General features: G+C 48.3%; 1 protein-coding gene across 6 annotated transcripts; it reads left to right on the forward strand.

Moving 5' to 3' along the window:
• The first annotated feature begins 523 nt into the window (after window positions 1-523).
• Window positions 524-18,666, forward strand: pomt1 (protein-O-mannosyltransferase 1). Of its 6 annotated transcripts, none has more exons than XM_086205560.1 (21): window positions 812-906; window positions 1,105-1,234; window positions 1,960-2,080; window positions 5,718-5,824; window positions 8,528-8,578; window positions 8,650-8,796; window positions 8,922-9,030; window positions 9,119-9,178; window positions 9,272-9,365; window positions 9,704-9,859; window positions 13,988-14,118; window positions 14,211-14,306; window positions 14,377-14,469; window positions 14,583-14,679; window positions 16,060-16,152; window positions 16,281-16,401; window positions 16,480-16,577; window positions 16,733-16,846; window positions 16,958-17,084; window positions 17,359-17,422; window positions 17,507-18,665. In XM_086205560.1, the coding sequence occupies exons 3-21, from the start codon at window positions 1,968-1,970 to the stop codon at window positions 17,676-17,678; spliced, it is 2,043 nt and encodes a 680-aa protein (XP_086061686.1). In that variant the 5' UTR covers window positions 812-906; window positions 1,105-1,234; window positions 1,960-1,967; the 3' UTR covers window positions 17,679-18,665. The 6 variants fall into 6 exon arrangements, with proteins under 6 accessions (XP_086061690.1, XP_086061686.1, XP_086061687.1 ...); XM_086205559.1 differs by having other exon boundaries at window positions 814-906; window positions 17,245-17,422; window positions 17,507-18,663; XM_086205564.1 differs by lacking the exon at window positions 5,718-5,824 and adding an exon at window positions 524-560 and having other exon boundaries at window positions 828-1,234; window positions 17,245-17,422; window positions 17,507-18,664.
• The last annotated feature ends 51 nt before the right edge of the window (window positions 18,667-18,717 follow it).

Below are 18,717 nucleotides of genomic sequence, written 5' to 3' on the forward strand. Positions count from 1 at the left end.
TCGTGGTCCTTCACCTGATGAGAGCTTCAGTCTTTCAACTATCATTGTCACTGCAGAACATCCACAAAACTACAAGCAGGGTGAGGGTTAGGGTTGAGGGTTCTCGCTGTGAAATAAAGGCAGTTTACTGATGTTTAGTCAGGTGCATTTAGGGACAAACGTATATATACAGCTGGTTTTACCATAACCACCCATTCCGTGATGAGGCACCGTGCGATGAATACATGTCGTGTTCACGTTCATGAACAAAACTCATATTTAACAACATTACAAGGCTGAACTTGAGCGTTACGATGCTTCCTCCATTCCCACAGTTTCACTGAGGGCCAGTGGAGTTCAACTGTCCACTGCCCTTCCACACTACAGGTTTGTGACGGGCTTTAATGTGGTGGTCACTCCACAAGAATGTGGGATTGAGCCAACAACTGAAGGCAGGATCACCTGTGCGTCGGTTTGTGGGGAAGTCATGACTCCTCCTCCAAAAAGCACCTTATTCAGTCAGGGAATACACTTCCAGATGCAGCTGCTGTCTCTTCCACTAGTTTTTAGTAACCGATGAGGTTAGTAGACCCCTCATACTTGCAAGTCCAGTTTGTTTATGATTTATGAATTTGAGTCTTGATTTGAGTCAGTAATTTGACCCTCAATACTTGTAGCCTATATATTTTACAAATGTTAATCTTTTCAAATTTGTTGGTCAAATATAATTTTTTGTGAATTAATTCCCCTGACTCCTTCCAGAAAACGCCCCGATTCGATTAGCAAGAAATTTTTTCTAATTTTTGATTTGAACTCTTTAGGAATGACCAGGTTTCTCTCACTGACAGCAGTGGAGCACAGCCAGCATCATTGGGCTCAAGATGGCGGCCGTGGCAGTCAGACTTCTCTCTTGCTGAAACAAAAACGGTGATTTTCTCACATTATCAGAGTTTGCAGATCGTCTGATCAGTTTTGAAGATGTAAATGATCGTAAAGCAGTAGCAGCTTTATTGGCTCAGGCCGTGGAGGAAAACAGCTAACCCAGCTATTAGCTGCTGCTAGCAAACAGAGTATGAAATACACTAGCCTTCACGGAACAGTTACTGTTTCCTTGGTAACAAGCAGGGCGTCGGCAGGCAGCGTCAATCAATCCGGAAACATCGTTCACATCGATTGCTCACATTACGCGGAGGCGCCACCAGCCAGGGTTACCGACAGGATGGCCAGTTACCCTACACCGGAGTGACGACACAAGGTGAGCTATAGTATCACGACCAACATTAATGGTGTCAGCGGAAACGGGACGGGATTCAGCTGCTGAATTTGTCTGAAAGCTAACCGCTAACGGTGTGGCAAATGCTAACTGCAGCTAGCTCCGATTCTGTCAGGTTTGATTATCAGGTCACCGGCTCAGACACGCACGTGCTCAGGCGTCAACGGGATGTGTGTACCGTCTGCAGTGAAGACAGACATCCCGGTATAATAGCGGTGAATCAAAGAAACGGTCTGATATTAAGATCCTGTATGCGACCTCCTGGTGCGAGAGTAGCTAAAGTTTTGAATCAAGTAGCCATGTCACCTCCTCGCTACCGAGATGTTCTTGAGTGTGGATTGTTATGTTGGGCCGATTGAAGAGGCCTGCGACTGGAATGGACACCTCACAGGTATGGTGGAACATCTGATGGTGCTCAGGGCCCTGGTGTTTGAAAGCTTGTTTCGCTAAACGTGTTGAGAGAGAAGACACATGACGGCATTCACAGCATTCACACTAGACGCTTGCCGGCACTTGGCTGACGACGCAGCAGCCAAAGATGTCTTACCTCCCTGGGACAGTGCTCGCTAACTTGGTGTGTAGCTGGTTGCTCAGGCGCCAGTGTCGCTATGCACAGACCCCACTCACTCCTGGTCACACAAATGCTCTCAGCAGCTGCAGCAGCATGAACACAACACATAGTGTGTGTGCGCGTGTGTGTGTTTCAGGTAGCAGGATGCTGCAGCTCCCTCTTGTTGTCACGGTTCAGGTGGACCTGGGCCTGCTGCTGGTGTCCCTGCTGGCCCTTTGGACCCGACTGAGTTGCCTCAGCTACCCCAACGCCGTGGTGTGAGTGTTTGACCTGTAGATGTCAGGGGGGGAGGTGTCACAAACAGGAGTGTGTTGGATGGTTGTGGACCAGGCTGTCAGGCAGTGGGAAAAGGGGAGGTTTTTGTTAAAAGCTTTGGTTTTTATCCACTTGAGCAACAAAGCAGAATAAGTACAAACTGAGAATATAACAGCTAGCAAAAACAAAACAAGGTGCAAACTGAATAAACTGACCTGATACGAACGATGCCTGAAGGAACCTATTTGGGGTTTTGGCCAAACAAACCTCACACATTGGACAACAAGACGGACATTAACTGTAACTGAATATAAAGCAAAACTAACAAAGTCCAAATCCCCACATGACATGACAGCTCATGGTTTGATCCAGTTAACTGTCTCCAATCGTCCCGTGCCTTCAGCCACCTCCAGCAACCATTGTAACTCAAGACTAAGAAAACAAATGATTAATAATGACAAACTGATCATGTAAAACTATGGTGTTAAAATGTGTGTACCAATATAAAGTAAGTAACCAGATTCTAAATCAAGGTCACTGAATTGTTTGAGTAGTGGACTGCGAATGGAATTCTCTGTGTAGACTCACCCCAGAGGTGAGAGGGGATCTGGGGGCGGAGACTACCACTGTGTGGCTGTGGCTGCCACACACTCCCCCTGCAGGCCTCCCACTGCAACAGCAGAAAGGTGGTCCACTGGGAGGTTGTGCTGGCCTGGGACTCACTGATTTCATTGGTGTCCCTCATCCCTGCCATCCTTCGAAGGGCTTCATGACCCGTTTCCAGGGTGGATTCTCTACCTAGAAGGTCTGACAGAGTCAAGAGCCCACTCAATGGCCAGTGCCTGCCTCTCTGAACTTCCCTGGAGATCAGTTTATAGTTGGTGTTCTGAGGAGAAGCACAGACCCCTGTCAGAAGAATCTGTCTGCAGAATGAAGTGTTCATCAAATGTTGGAAGGTACAGAACAGGTCCTTTAGTCAGTGACTGCTGGATGTCACAGAAAGCTGCCATTGCCTCTTCTGTCCACCGGGCCCGATTGGGACATCAGGAGCCAATCACATCTGTGAGCAGAGCAGCCAGGGTGGAACATTGCAGGATGATGTGATAATAAAATCCAGCAAAACCCAGAAAGAATCGGAGTTGCATCCCTGTTTGTGGCCCAGGACATGACTCCATGGCTTGGATCCCATGGCCATGGTCCATGGATTTTTTGGGGTCTGATCCACCCATTTCCAGTATCATGGCCCAGTGTTTCTTCGCAGACTGGGCCATGATACTGGATTTATGGTCAGCCTGACAGAATGAAGGCGATCAAAAACACTATCCCAGGTTTTCCTCCCAAGGAGTATTGTCCGAAGATACTGCTGCAAAACCAGAGAAATCACACAATCATAAGCGTCTGGAGGGTTTCTGGTGCACTGGGTAATGCAAATGGCAGCAGCAAAAACTGGAGGAGTCCCATGGTGCCTGAAGGCTGTTGTCTCCTTGGACCACTCAGTGAGCAGAAGCTGCTACTACCCTCCAGAAGAGGTGTAGTAAGGCCTTTGCCAGCTGTTCAAGCAGCAAGTTATCAGTTCTGGGTGTTGGAGAAGAGCCAAACTGAGAAATAGAATTTGGGTACCTGAAGTCAATCCAGAACCTCACGCCACCATGGACAGTAACCAGACCAACAAGTCCCACTGGGGCAGCCTCAGGTTAACCTTTGCTTTCCGTGAAGCTGCTCAGGAATCCTGTGAGATGGCGTGTCAGAAGCTTTTGTAACATCAATGTCATGTTGATGACTACATTTGTCCTCCCTGGATTCTTCTTAAATACTTCAGAATTACAGATTGATCTCACCTGAGGCTGTTTGTCATCTTAGCGGTGGCGGAGGTCAAGACCAGACCACTGTCAGGTGGTCAGTATTGTTCCTCCTCTTCCTTTCCTTGAGCATCCCTCTGATGAGCATCACTTCAACTTTCCTGATGGGTGCTGCACTCGCTCTGTCCTGGGCTCCATGCTTGGTACTTACTGTGCAACGGGTTCTTCAGGACCTCAGTTGCCAAACACACTCACTGAAAGGCCAAAGGGCATTGGCACGGCGACCCCATTTACCTGTGGGGAAGGACTACCGTCACACTGCCCTCTGGGAAAAATGCCCATGCGCTTCACACGTGCACGCATCCCTCAGGCGATCTGCACCAATTCCTCCAGTTCCCAGGGTTCCTCATGTACTCGTGCTTCATGTCCTGGATCCCTCACACAGGGGCCACCTTTCCTTGGGTGGGCCCCATTTGTCTCACATCTTGCAAGCCTACGTTGACCCCACTGTGTGTGCGTCTCTCTCTGCGTGTCTCTCACTCACCCTGTGTGTATGTGTGTGTGACTCTCTCACTCTGTGTATGTGTCTCTTTCTCTGTGTGTCTCTCTTTCTCTGTGTCTCTCACTCTGTGTGTGTGACTCTCTCACTCTGTGTATGTGTCTCTTTCTCTGTGTGTCTCTCTTTCTCTGTGTCTCTCACTCTGTGTGTGTCTCTCTCTCACTCTGTGTGTATGTCTCTCTCTCACTCTGTGTATGTGTCTCTTTCTCTGTGTGTCTCTCTTTCTCGGTGTCTCTCACTCTGTGTGTGTGTCTCTCTCTCACTCTGTGTGTATGTCTCGCTCTCACTCTGTGTATGTGTGTCTCTCACTCACTCTGTGTGTATGTGTGTGACTCTCTCACTCTTTGTATGTGTCTCTTTCTCTGTGTCTCTCACTCTGTGTGTGTCTCTCTCTCACTCTGTGTGTGTCTCTCTATCTCACTCTGTGTGTATGTGTCTCTCACTCACTTTGTGTGTGTATGTGTGTCTCTCTCACTCTGTGTCACTCTGTGTGTCTTTCTCTCGCTCTGTGTCTCTCACTCTGTGTGTATATGTGTCTGTGTCTCTCTCACTCTGTGTGTATGTGTGTGTCTCTCTCTCTCACTCTGTGTGTACATGTGTCTGTGTCTCTCTCACTCTGTGTGTATGTGTGTGTCTCTCTCTCACTCTGTGTGTGTGTGTCTCTCTCACTCTCTCTGTGTCTCTCTCACTCTCTGTGTGTCTCACTCTGTGTGTATCTCTCTGTGTCTCTCACTCTGTGTGTGTCTCTCTCACTCTGTCTCTCTCACTCTGTCTCTCTCTCACTCTGTGTGTATGTGTGTGTCTGTCTCTCACTCTGTGTCTCTCTCTCACTCTGTGTGTCTCTGTCACTCTGTGTCTCTCACTGTGTGTATGTGTGTCTCTCTCACTCTGTGTCTCTCACTCTCTGTGTGTCTCTCTCACTCTGTGTGTGTGTCTCTCTCTCTGTGTCTCTCTCTCTGTGTCTCTCTCTCTGTGTCTCTCTCACTCTGTGTGTCTCTCACTCTGTGTGTCTCTGTCACTCTGTGTCTCTCACTGTGTGTATGTGTGTCTCTCTCACTCTGTGTCTCTCACTCTCTGTGTGTCTCTCTCACTCTGTGTGTGTCTCTCTCTCTGTGTCTCTCTCTCTGTGTCTCTCTCTCTGTGTCTCTCTCACTCTGTGTGTCTCTCACTCTGTGTGTGTGTCTCTCTGTGTGTGTCTCTCTCACTCTGTGTGTCTCTCTCTCTCTCACTCTGTGTTTGTGTCTCTCTCTCTCTCTTACTCTGTGTGTGTGTGTGTATTAGGTTTGACGAGGTGTATTATGGACAGTTTGTGTCTCTCTACATGAAGAGAGTTTTCTTCATCGACGACAGTGGACCACCACTTGGTCACATGATCCTGGCTTTTGGAGGTCAGTTATGACAGTACATTTGCGATTGTGTCAATGAATGTTCTCTGTCATCCAGGTCCAGGTTCCTCTTCAGTTCTGTGCAGTAGTTAACTGGACCGGTTCAGTTGGGGTGTGACATTCTAAAGGGTGAGCCGCGAGGATTGCACCGATCTCTACATCAGAAAAACTAAACAACCCGTACATGAGCTGATGGTTCAGCACAGGAGAGCCAAGACTCTGCTGTCCCCCCACATCTGGAGGAGGAGGGACATTCCTGTGAGGACAGCTGGTCCACTTCTGGACCAGAGAAGACAGAGAAAAGACCCACATAGAATCAGCTAGGTCATGTGACCTCAATAACTCAGTAAGGGGGTCACCCTAAGGCTGAATGATTTGGGAACAAAATGTAATTGTGTTTTTTTTCTGACTGATGTTGCAGTTTGATCTGGAATTTTAATATTTTTCTCCCAACTGCAGTTGGCACTGAAGGAACCACACTAAACTGGTTCAGGTCATATTTACTAGGTCATCTCAGTTGGTACCAGTTAATGATGGTTCCTCTGAGACCACTACAGTCAGTTCAGGTGTTCCACAAGGCTCTGTGCTTGGACCAGTACTCTTCACCCTGTACCTGCTTCCTCTAGGTCACATGATCAGGAAACACTCCATTAATGTTCACTGCTATGCTGACGACACTCAGCTGAACTCATCAATGATCCACATGGAATAAACCAGCTGACTGAACTGGAGGCCTGTCTGAAGGACAGGAAACATGGAGGACCATCATTTCCTTTATTAAACTCTGATCAACTGAAGTTCTTGTGCTGGGCCCAAACACCTGAGGACCACCTGATCTGATGAGACAGGTACCCTGGATGGCACCACCCTGGCCCCCAGCACCACCGTAGGAACCTAGGAGTTCTCTTTGACCAGGACCCTTTAACTCCCACATTCAACAAACCTCCAGGACGCCTTCGTCCATCTACGTAACATCGCTAAGATCAGACACATCCTGGCTCAAGAAGACGCAGAAAAACTAGTCCCTGCTTTTGTCACTTCCAGGCTAGATTACTGCACCTCCCTCCTCCCAGGCTGGACTAATAAGTCCCCATCTGTCCATCAGTCTCTCCTCCTTTCTCTCTCTCTTTATCTGTCTTCCTCCATTCTCTGTCTTTGTCTCTGTCCATCAGTCTCTCCTCCTTTCTCTCCCTCTTTATCTCTGTCCCTCTCTTTCCTTCTGTCTCTCTGTCTTCCTCCATTCTCTGTCTTTGTCTCTGTCCATCAGTCTCTCCTCCTTTCTCTCTCTATCTCTGTCCCTCTCTTTCCTTCTGTCTCTCTGTCTTCCTCCATTCTCTGTCATTGTCCTTGTCCATCAGTCTCTCCTCCTTTCTCTCCCTCTTTATCTCTGTCCCTCTCTTTCCTTCTGTCTCTCTGTCTTCCTCCATTCTCTGTCTTTGTCTCTGTCCATCAGTCTCTCCTTCTCTCTCTCTTTATCTCTGTCCCTCTCTTTCCTTCTGTCTCTGTCTTCCTCCATTCTCTGTCTTTGTCTCTGTCCTGCTCTCCTGCTCTCTCTCCGTCCCCACTGATCCTGGATCTGCTCCACCTTCCTGCTGGTAAAGGAAGGTTCTGGTGGCTGCTGTTGCAGGATGTGCTGCTGATGGAGAATTGTTGGGTGGAGGTTCATTGAAGGAGGGAGGTGCTGGACCTGCTCTACTTGGACAGAGTCAGGACAGAACTTTGGCTGGGGTTTGGTGACACACAGATAAACCTGATTTGACTTGCAGTTCAACAGTCACTGACGTGTTATCTGCTCTACATTCTAATGTGAGGAGGAGAACTTCAGACTGAGACTGAAGGAACTGCTGATCACTTTGATCTGTGATGAAGTAGAAATAAGAACCAAACGTCAACCAGACCAGCAGCTGGAATGTAGAAGAGCAGAATAATAAAGTCAGTCAGCTGAGTTCGTCCCGGTGCTCCGTGTCTCAGGCTCTGTTCCGTCTCTGGAGACAGAGCCGAGTGTCTCCACCTCTACCTGGCCTGGATCCATCAGATCAGCTCTCAGCTTCATCGTCTCCTCAGTCTCAGTGCAGGTGACACTCACATGTATGTGCTGCGTGTGCAGCACCTGTCTACATGTATGTTGGGCTCCGCTGGCTTCCTACATGCAGGTGACCTTCGCCCAGCGCCAGAACTCCTGAGGAGGAGCTGAGCTCAGCTGCTGCTTTCTCTCCCTGTTCTGTCTCCTTTGGGGAGTTGTCCTCACCTCTGCTCTCCCTGCATGCTGCAGCCAGGTAGCGGAGCCCCGAAGCTCCGCCCCCAGATCAGGGCGGGTCATTCAGAACCGGATTAGCAAAAGTTGCTCAGAGAAACAGATTCCTGTCTTTGTTAAAAGGCTGTTTAATAAAGTGAGGACATGATGAGCTGCCTTTTGGGTTTCTGTGGTGGAGCTTCTTCTTCTGTTTCCAGCAGACTCGACACACTCGGTGCACTGCTGTTGGTGGGCGTGTACGCAGAGGCCTTGGCTGGTCACGTTTTTGTCTCAGAATTGATCCATCGAGGTCACACTCTCAGTTATGCAGCTTGCCACTCCCCACCAGAGACTAGAACCGAAGGAGCCTGTGAGAGACAGGAGAACCTGAACCAGTCCAGTTGACTACCACACAGAACTGAAGAGAAGTGGAAGTGTGTATATTCGTTAACACTTGTATGTGTGTGTTGCAGCCTACCTGGGGGGATTTGATGGGAACTTTATGTGGAACAGAATCGGAGCAGGTAGGAACATTTCCAGTGTAACACCAATCAGTTTATCTGGTGACATCAGGTTGGTTTGTTTTGTTGTACAGAGTATCCCAGCAGTGTGAGCGTGTGGAGTCTCCGCCTCCTGCCAGCTCTGTGTGGTGCCCTCTGTGTTCCACTGGTTTACCTGCTGACTCTGGAGCTGCACTTCTCTCACCTGTCCGCTTTAGGAGCGTCTCTGCTCCTGCTGCTGGGTGCGTGTTGACACGTTGCCATGGTGATTGGGATATTATGTTGTGACTAAATGTGTTTCTGTTCTGCCATCTGATTGGTTCATGTCAGATGACCTTTAAGTTGTTCTCATACATTGTCGTTCCAGAGAATGCTCTGATCGTCCAATCCCGTTTCATGTTACTGGAGTCTGTTCTCATCTTCTTTGTCTTATTGACCTTCTTCTCATACCTGCGCTTCCACAACGCCCCCAAAAGGTGAGGATGACTTTTGACATCTTAGGAAGACTCCCTGGAAAGATGATTGCTTTCTCAGAAATCAATGGCTCATCTTCCTCCTCCTCAGCTCCTGGTTCCGATTCTCCTGGCTCCTCCTCTGTGGAGCCGCATGTTCTGCAGCTGTCGGGTGAGAAACTCTTCAAATCTTCAGAGATGAAGTTTGTTGACCAGCTGACAAATGTGTGTGTGTGTGTGTGTCTGTGTGTGTGTGTGTGTGCAGGGTGAAGTATGTGGGTGTGTTCTCCTACCTCTTGCTGCTGGGCGTGGCCTCTCTTCACACCTGGAACGTGATTGGAGACCAAACTGTCAGCCATGTGAGTCCAGCATCCTACTGAGCGTGCTCAGGAAAAGAAGGCGTCAGAGTTTGTCACCTGAAGGCTCATTATTAACTGGCCCGAGCGGATCTGGTTCACACCTCTATTTGGACCTTGATGGTATCCTGTCAGACTCGGCAGATTTCAGCTCTGTCGTTCTGACTTGGATCCTGAATGTTTTTTCTTCATCTCACTAAATCTTCATGTCCTTCACTGTTAGAACCAAGACAAGCTTCTCTTCTTTCACAGTATAGAACACTCCAAGTTGAGTGACTCAAGTGTTGAGCATCCACACACTCATTCACTATGTCTCTGTATGTGTGTATGAACATGTGCAGGTGAATGTGTGTGTGCAGTGTGTGTGTCGAGTTGTGTGTTTGCTGGTGGGGCCTGTCCTGCTCTACGTCTTCTGGTTCTACGTTCACCTGAGTCTCCTGTACCGCAGTGGACCACATGACCAGCTGATGAGTTCTGCCTTCCAGGCCAGTCTGGAGGTAACAAATACAAGATTGTAGTTTTACACACACACACACACACACACACACACACACAGCGGGTCATCAAGGAGGTTCTTTAACAGGGGTCAGCAACTATGTTGGGCCTCAGGCCAAAATGTGTTTTAAGCCATTAGATGGTGGCCAGAACATGAGCTGATCAAATCAGACTTGATCAAAGGGTGACACTGCTGTTGAGAGTCTTGTTGCTAACAACAGTGGCTAACATGAGGAACATGTCACTGTCATCAAGTCTGAAGAGGAAAGTTGAGAGTGATAGAACACAGAAAGAGGAGTGGAGGGACGACCCTTCATTCTGGCTGGATTCCAGAGGATGAAACACTTACCTGTTGTGGCTGATGATGTCATCGACTCGTCCACTAACGTCTGTTACTGACATTTGAGAGAGAGAGAGAGAGAGAGAGAGAGATCAGCTGACGGGGAGAGACACCAGCTCTCACTAAGAGAGGGAGAAGAGCAGCAGCGCTACATTTCTGGGTTGATCAGTGGGACATAGACAGCAGCAGAGACTCCGACTGCGTCTGTTCCTCACCGTAGCTCAGAGGCTCCAACGCTCTACATTCAAACCTGCAGCAGCAGCATGCCAGTAGGAGGCGCCACATCCCAGCACACAGCTACCACTACAGACCAGTGACAGACCCAGAGGTCTGAACCAGCTGCTGGAGACAGCTGTGGAAGAAGCAGCTACTGACAGCGTGATGTCATCGCCACAGGGAAGCAGGTCACTGCCCTCCACACAGACACTCTGGAGGATGATGTCACACCAAGATAGAAGATACACAGTGTTTCGAGTTTCCTTCAGCACTTGTCAGAATAAAAGCCTTTAATGCAGCTCAGAATTTTTGTGTTTTTGCAGATAAGCAAAGAAATAAAACAATGAATTATAAAGTCAGATAATCAAAATTAAAGTTGAAAGCAGCGTTGTTAGGGCCTGAGCCCCCGCGCGGGCTATGGCCGCGTCGTTCACACCGGCCTGAATCCAACGGTGTCTTGGTCAAGTGTGTAGGCCTGGTGTAGACGTGAGAAGCGTTTGTTTGACAGTATGTACCCTGAGAGGACACCGTCTCCCCATAGGCTTCCATTGGAAGGTGAAACGTGTCTCCCCCACTTTGACGGCTTGTAAAATCCAAACCAAGTAATTCAGATAAAAACTTTTAATAACTTTTAATCAGCACAGTTGGGAGAGAAATGTGTGAAAGTTTGGAAGCGATACCATTAATGCCCTAGGAGGAGATAGATTTTGTTGGGGGAGTAAAGAAAGTCCTCATTTTTGACAGTTTTGTCCAGTTTGTGGACATTCTGTTGTAGACAGGTGAGGGGTCAGAGTGTAGGAATTGTTGGTCTTGATGAGACGAGTCCAACGGTGTTGGTCCCATGTTTGTGGGACATTCGTGGGAGGAGTTATAGCGCTGCAAATTATCTTTAAATCATCTTTTAGTTGTGTGGCTCCCTAGGTGGCGCTATTGACTTTTGTGTTTGTTTGTTTTTTTTGATTAGTGAATGTTTAGCCAGACCGGACAAGTGTGGCGAATTTCAGTGAATTTCATGCATGTTCAGGGGTGAAATTAGATGATGCTCATATTGCGCGCTCATTGACAGCAAGAACAGTCCAGGACCAGGTTTTGAATGGTGTGGATGTGAAAACCGGCTCCAGGCCGTCTGGCCCAGCTGCCTCATGGGTGTTGGGGGGCTGGGACACTGTGTAGTGTAGTGTTTTTAGTGTTTTTAGTGCTGCTGATGTGTTGCTCTGCTGAGCAAACAGAATAGGGTCTTTGCCTGAAGAACCTTCAGGTGAAGACTCCTCAACTACAAGGCCTCCACACTGGACCAAGACACCCTGGGATTCAGGCGGGGGCTCAGGCCCTCACAACGCTGCTTGCAGCTTTAATTAGGGCCTGAGCCAGTCCCTGGCGAAGACCCTGTTATGTTTCGAAGTCACACTCGCCACTTCAAACGTTAATTTGACCCCCTAAACATGCTTGAAAACTCACCAAATTTGGTACGCACATCGGGTGCGGCGAAAAATTCGATAATTAAAAAAAAAAAAGGCGCTCTACTCAATAGCGCCACCTACATACACAAAAAACCACGCCACAACCTGTAGGAATGTCCTACAGACATGGGACAAACACCATTGAACTCGTCTCATCAAGACGGATAAATCATACACTCACACCCCTGACCTAACTGTAACAGGATGTCCACAATTTGGACACGAATGTCTAATTTTGGACAATTTTGCGCCCCAAACAAAATCTATCTCCTCCTAAACCGTAAATGCCAGGGCTTCCAAACTTTCACACATTACTCTCCCAACTGTGCTCTTCAAAAATCATTAAAGGCTAATATACTACGCGCTCGGTTTGAATTTTATGAGCCGTCAAAGTGGGGGAGACACATTTCACCTTACAATGGAAGTCTATGGGGAGAGCGTGTCCTCTCAGGGTACATACTCTCGAACAAATGCTTCTCACATCTACACCATACATCGCACAGCTTTTAAAAACACACCACTGTATTCCTGACAAAAATCCCTACAAAAATATGGTATTTTGTGTTACTTTTGACCAACGTATGCCGACTTATTCAGCTTTTACACACTACATTTCTCTTAATCCTCCACTCTCTCCACTCTAGCACAGATCAGAGACAGAGCAGTGGGGGAGGGGTTCTTAAAGGGCCAGCTCTCAGCTCTGCTCTCACTCTAGCACAGATCAGAGACAGAGCAGTGGGGGAGGGGTTCTTAAAGGGCCAGCTCTCAGCTCTGCTCTCACTCTAGCACAGATCAGAGACAGAGCAGTGGGGGAGGGGTTCTTAAAGGGCCAGCTCTCAGCTCTGCTCTCACTCTAGCACAGATCAGAGACAGAGCAGTGGGGGAGGGGTTCTTAAAGGGCCAGCTCTCAGCTCTGCTCTCCACTCTAGCACAGATCAAAGACAGAGCAGTGGGGGAGGGGTTCTTAAAGGGCCAGCTCTCAGCTCTGCTCTCCACTCTAGCACAGATCAAAGACAGAGCAGTGGGGGAGGGGTTCTTAAAGGGCCAGCTCTCAGCTCTGCTCTCCACTCTAGCACAGATCAGAGACAGAGCAGTGGGGGAGGGGTTCTTAAAGGGCCAGCTCTCAGCTCTGCTCTCCACTCTAGCACAGATCAGAGACAGAGCAGTGGGGGAGGGGTTCTTAAAGGGCCAGCTCTCAGCTCTGCTCTCCACTCTAGCACAGATCAAAGACAGAGCAGTGGGGGAGGGGTTCTTAAAGGGCCAGCTCTCAGCTCTGCTCTCCACTCTAGCACAGATCAGAGACAGAGCAGTGGGGGAGGGGTTCTTAAAGGGCCAGCTCTCAGCTCTGCTCTCACTCTAGCACAGATCAAAGACAGAGCAGTGGGGGAGGGGTTCTTAAAGGGCCAGCTCTCAGCTCTGCTCTCCACTCTAGCACAGATCAAAGACAGAGCAGTGGGGGAGGGGTTCTTAAAGGGCCAGCTCTCAGCTCTGCTCTTACTCTAGCACAGATCAGAGACAGAGCAGTGGGGGAGGGGTTCTTAAAGGGCCAGCTCTCAGCTCTGCTCTCCACTCTAGCACAGATCAAAGACAGAGCAGTGGGGGAGGGGTTCTTAAAGGGCCAGCTCTCACCTCTGCTCTCCACTCTAGCACAGATCAGAGACAGAGCAGTGGGGGAGGGGTTCTTAAAGGGCCAGCTCTCAGCTCTGCTCTCACTCTAGCACAGATCAGAGACAGAGCAGTGGGGGAGGGGCTCTTAAAGGGCCAGCTGGCAGCTCTGCTCTCAGCTCTGCTCTCAGCTCTGACAGAGATGGCAGAGAGCGAGCAGAGAAGGGAGGGGCTCTTAAAGGGCCGTCTCTCAGCTCTGCACTCACACTGTGCAGCGCACTGAGGCTCGTATCTCCTAAACTACAAGGCCTAGGGATTTGCCGATGACACCGTTGGATTCGGGCCGGTGTCAAGGACGCGGCCATAGGCCGCGCGGGGGCTCAGGCCCTAACAACGCTGCTTGCAGCTTTAATTTAATCTTGATATTTGTATTGATTTATTGGTTGACATATTAACTGATGTTTGATTGAGTTGATAATTAATTGAATGAGGTACTGGTGTATGTGCAGGGTGGTCTCTCCAGGATCACCCAGGGTCAACCTCTTGAAGTGGTTTTTGGTAGTCAGGTGACTTTAAGAAGCTCCACTTCCCAGCCAATCCCCTGCTGGCTCCACTCGCACAAAGCCAACTATCCAATCAGGTGCAGCCACCTCACAGTAACCAGCATTCAATCAGGTGAGGATCATCAGACATATGATTGACACATGTAACTGTGTGTGTGTATGTGTGTAGATATGAGAATGGGAGGGGCAGTTCCCACCAGCAGCAGGTCACATGTTACCCCTTCAAAGATGTCAACAACTGGTGGATCGTCAAAGAGCCAGGCAGGTAGGTCACCAGCTTGTCCTGGGGCATGCTGGGAGATGGAGTTCCTGCCTCACCTGTTTCTATGTCTTAGACAGGACCTGGTGGTCAGCAGTCCCCCCCAGCCTGTTCGCCACGGTGACATCATCCAGTTGGTTCATGGAATGACCTCGCGCTTTCTCAACAGGTAAACAGCTGACTTGTCTGATAGTGCATTCAGGGTTGTTTCATCATGCAAGTTATGATGGTGTGTGTGTGTGTGTGTGTGTGTGTGTGTGTGTGTGTGTGTGTGTGATGTAGCCATGATGTCGCAGCTCCCATGAGCCCTCATGCCCAGGAAGTGTCTGGGTACATCGACTTCAATGTTTCCATGCCAGCTCAGAACCTGTGGAGAGTGGTGAGTCCGCGCTACTCAGCAGCACCAGATGTGTGGCTGAGGACTCAGAGCAGCAGTACCAGATGTGTGGCTGAGGACTCAGAGCAGCAGTGCCAGATGTGTGGCTGAGGACTCAGAGCAGCAGTGCCAGATGTGTGGCTGAGGACTCAGAGCAGCAGTACCAGATGTGTGGCTGAGGACTCAGAGCAGCAGTGCCAGATGTGTGGCTGAGGACTCAGAGCAGCAGTGCCAGATGTGTGGCTGAGGACTCAGAGCAGCAGTGCCAGATGTGTGGCTGAGGACTCAGAGCAGCAGTACCAGATGTGTGGCTGAGTACTCAGAGCAGCAGTGCCAGCACAGGCAGCAGGAGGGAGATGGCCGACGACCTCGTGTCTTCGCATCGTTTCTGTTCCATTTGACTCAAACTGTGTTCCCTCTCATCTCGTTGTTGCCTCATAACAGACTTTCATTTCAGGACACTGCAGTTGGGCTCCGCCATCTTGCTCATCCTGTACATAGAAATGCTCCTCATCACAAACTTGTACCTGCACTGCAGCAAAACTTACCAAGAGATGTCAAGACAAGTCTCAAATTGTTATGATTTTTTTTAATAATATTAAATTATTATTATGAATATTTTAATTAGAGATGAGCCAGATACTCGGGTGAATGTGACGAGGCCGAGTATTGATAGAGAAGAAGAGCAGGTGCTTTTATTACATAGCAGTCGACCTGCATCGTCCCCACAGTTACGCCGTCAGTTCATTTAAACAGGAATGAACAAAGCCACCATCATCTGCTCACACACGGTCTCTCAGTTTGTTGTATTTCTATGTGAATCTCTTCTGTCCTCAGTGGTAGAGAGTCTGACGAGCCTGGCAGTGACCCTGAACCAGCAGTCAGGCTTTGCTCCAGTGCAGCAGAAGCTGAGCTGTTCTGGTGAAAGTTCTTAGACTTTAAATATAAGTTATAAATGAATTATAAGTCATTTATTATCATAAATAATAATGTTAATACTGAATTTTGTCATCAATCAATCAATTCTTGTTCATGTCTTTAAACGTATTCTGCATAAAAGACACTTCCGTGTTTGGCCAAACCCACCTGAATTAAGCCCCCCCTTAGTACGGACTCAGATGATGGCGTCCACGCTCATCCCGAGTGCTAATGCATTGCCAGTGTATCATAGAAGTCATACAGGACATTGAGTTGACCACTTCGTTTCAAATCTTTTAGAAAAGTTAATTTTTTTTTAAATTTTCAGATAATTTTCTGTACCAAAATATAGAGAGTAGTACTGCTAGGTATCGGTATTGATTCGCGGTATCAGTATCAGTCACAGCACACGTTAGCCCTCCCTAGTTCCGTCTGACACATGAACACAGTCCCATTGCATTCCAGGACATTGCCAACAGGGAGGCGGAGTCAGAGGTGTGGAAGACAGTCCTGTCAGAGGTTCGATTGGTGCATGTCAACACTTCAGCTGTTCTCAAGGTACAAACAGGAAGTTACCAAATATGGCAGACATCTGTTTTCTCTTCTGAGAGTAAAAGGTGTGTGTGTGTGTGTGTGTGTGTGTGTGTGTGTGTGTGTGTGTGTGTGTGTGTGTGTGTGTGTGTCAGCTGAGCGGTGTGTCTCTTCCAGACTGGGGTTTCCGTCAGCTCGAGGTCGTAGCAGAGAAGATTTTCAAAGGTCACAGTGGCCATCTGGTCTGGACGGTTGAGGAGCATCGATACGGCACCAGTATGACCTGACATTTGACCTGTCGACAGACATCTGAACTTCACTTCCTGTATACTAATGACGTGTGTGTGTGTGCAGGTCAAGAGCAGAAGGACAGGGAGGTGGAGCTTCACTCTCCAACACATATTGACGTTGACAGGAAAATCTCATTTTGGGCGAAGTTTGTGGAGCTGCAGGTGCGAGTTCTTATTCAATAGCAAGCGGTGCTCACTCGCGAGCTGCTGAAGGTTACAGAACACTGATGGTGTCATCTCAGTGGCGTTAACTTATGACATCATCACGTCATCACTCATTTACACCAATTAAATGTTATGTTGTGATTTCATGGTAGTGGAAGATGCTGACAGTGAAACAGGAAGGCAGTGAGCACAAATACAGTTCCTCCCCCTTAGAGTGGATCACTATGGAAACCAACATCGCATACTGGTTGCATCCCTCCACCAACGTGAGACACAGACACAGACGCACAATATCTTTTGTCTGTTACTTCATCTTCATGCTGTGTGTGTGTGTGTGTGTGTGTGTGTGTGTGTGTGTGTGTGTGTGTGTGTATAAGGCTCAGATCCATCTGATTGGTAACCCAGTATCATGGGGCTTGGCCAACCTCAGCCTGCTTATCTACCTGCTACTGGCAGCTGTCTACCTGCTGAGACGGAGGCGGGGCTTTAAAGACTTACCTGATGGTATACACACACACACACACACACATCTCAGCATGATCACATTCTCCACAAAATGATGTTATGATTGCATTTATGTGCTTTAGTGTGTGTGTGTGTGTGTGTGTGTGTGTGTGTGTGTGTGTGTGTGTGTGTGTGTCGATGTGTGTATGTGCACACGCAGCTGTGTGGCATCATTTCCAGGCGTTGGGGTGTGTGTGTGTTGGTGGCTGGTTGGTGAACTTTGTTCCATTTCTCCTGATGGAGAAAACTCTCTTCCTGTATCACTACCTGCCAGCGCTCTGCTACCTGCACCTGCTGAGCCCTGCCCTCCTGGAGCATGCTCACACACACCTGCTCAGGTACACACACACACACACACACACACACACACACACACACAGGTCAGTGATCTATATTCAGTTGTGTTTGTGTCTGCCCAGCAGGGGTGCTCACCGACGTGTGCTCTGTGTGTGCACTGCGGTGGCGATGTCCTCTGTCTTTCTGTCCTATCAAAACTTCTGCCCTTTGACCTTTGGGAACCCAGAGCTGTCAGCCAATGACCTACAAGCACTGAAGTGGCGAGACTCCTGGGACATCTTGTACCGCCGTCGCTAGACAGACTAACATATGTCATTGCCATGACCTCTGACTAAAGCCCCAGCCCCTGATGACCTCATTAAGGGCATGCTGCCATTCATAACCATGGTGATGTCATGAATCATCTCAGGGTGAAGCTGATTTCACAGTGTAGGAAACATGTCACAGGTCATCAAGTCAAAGAAATGACCCGGAGTGGAGGGACAGCATTGACCATCAGCCATGAAACTCACCTGTGGTCGTCAGGGTGTTCAACCTGTGCTCGACCACGAGGTCTCTTGAGACTGACGTCCCAACGTGGGTGGAAACATTTCTGATGTCATTTCAAAGCGATCATTTTTCCTTCATTTCATTTTATTGTAACCTGCTCTTTGTCTTGGGTTTTCACTGATGTTTAGGTTTTTGATTGAAAACATGATAGAAACCAATAAAGATTTGCCACAATAAAATGAAAACCTACAAAAATGGATGTTTGTGTTGATGAGTTGACACTGCAGTGTCAGGTTGGCCACCCTTAGCATGTCAAGGTAGTTCACGTCAGTGTCTCTAGTCAGAGAAGCTGAGCATCAGCGACTACATCTGACCTTGATTACAAGTGATTTTACAGACTTTTTTGTTGTTGTGGGACGTGATTGGCTGGAGAGACTGTTAATACAATGAGGTGGAACGCAAAGATGTATCTGTGAAAGGATCTATTACAGAGACAGACGAAAGAAGTCATTGACACTGTGAAAAGTAAGAAGTAGAGGAGATGTAGGAATATCCTGGGATGGTTCCATCATGGAGGCTGAAATCCAGAGGTTAGTGTTCCCTCCCTCATTGCTCGTGGGTTAGGAAGGACCCACCTGAAGGGCTGAGACGTGCAGAATCATTCACCTCTGGTAAATCACTTGCTTTCATTGAAAGTTTCTGCCTCACCCTTATAATTCCATGTTGTTCTTATTCAGCAACTCACCAATTACCTCATTTAAATTTATTATCCCTTTTTCTTTGACTGTTCTAACAGATTCAACACTTCTTCACACCTCTTATTTATCTATTCTCTTGTTTTATATTC

Source organism: Aulostomus chinensis, chromosome 6 (assembly GCF_037954235.1).
Source record: "Aulostomus chinensis isolate RoL2024-O1b breed Wild chromosome 6, RoL_Achi_v1.0, whole genome shotgun sequence".
Classification (NCBI taxonomy): domain Eukaryota; kingdom Metazoa; phylum Chordata; class Actinopteri; order Syngnathiformes; family Aulostomidae; genus Aulostomus; species Aulostomus chinensis.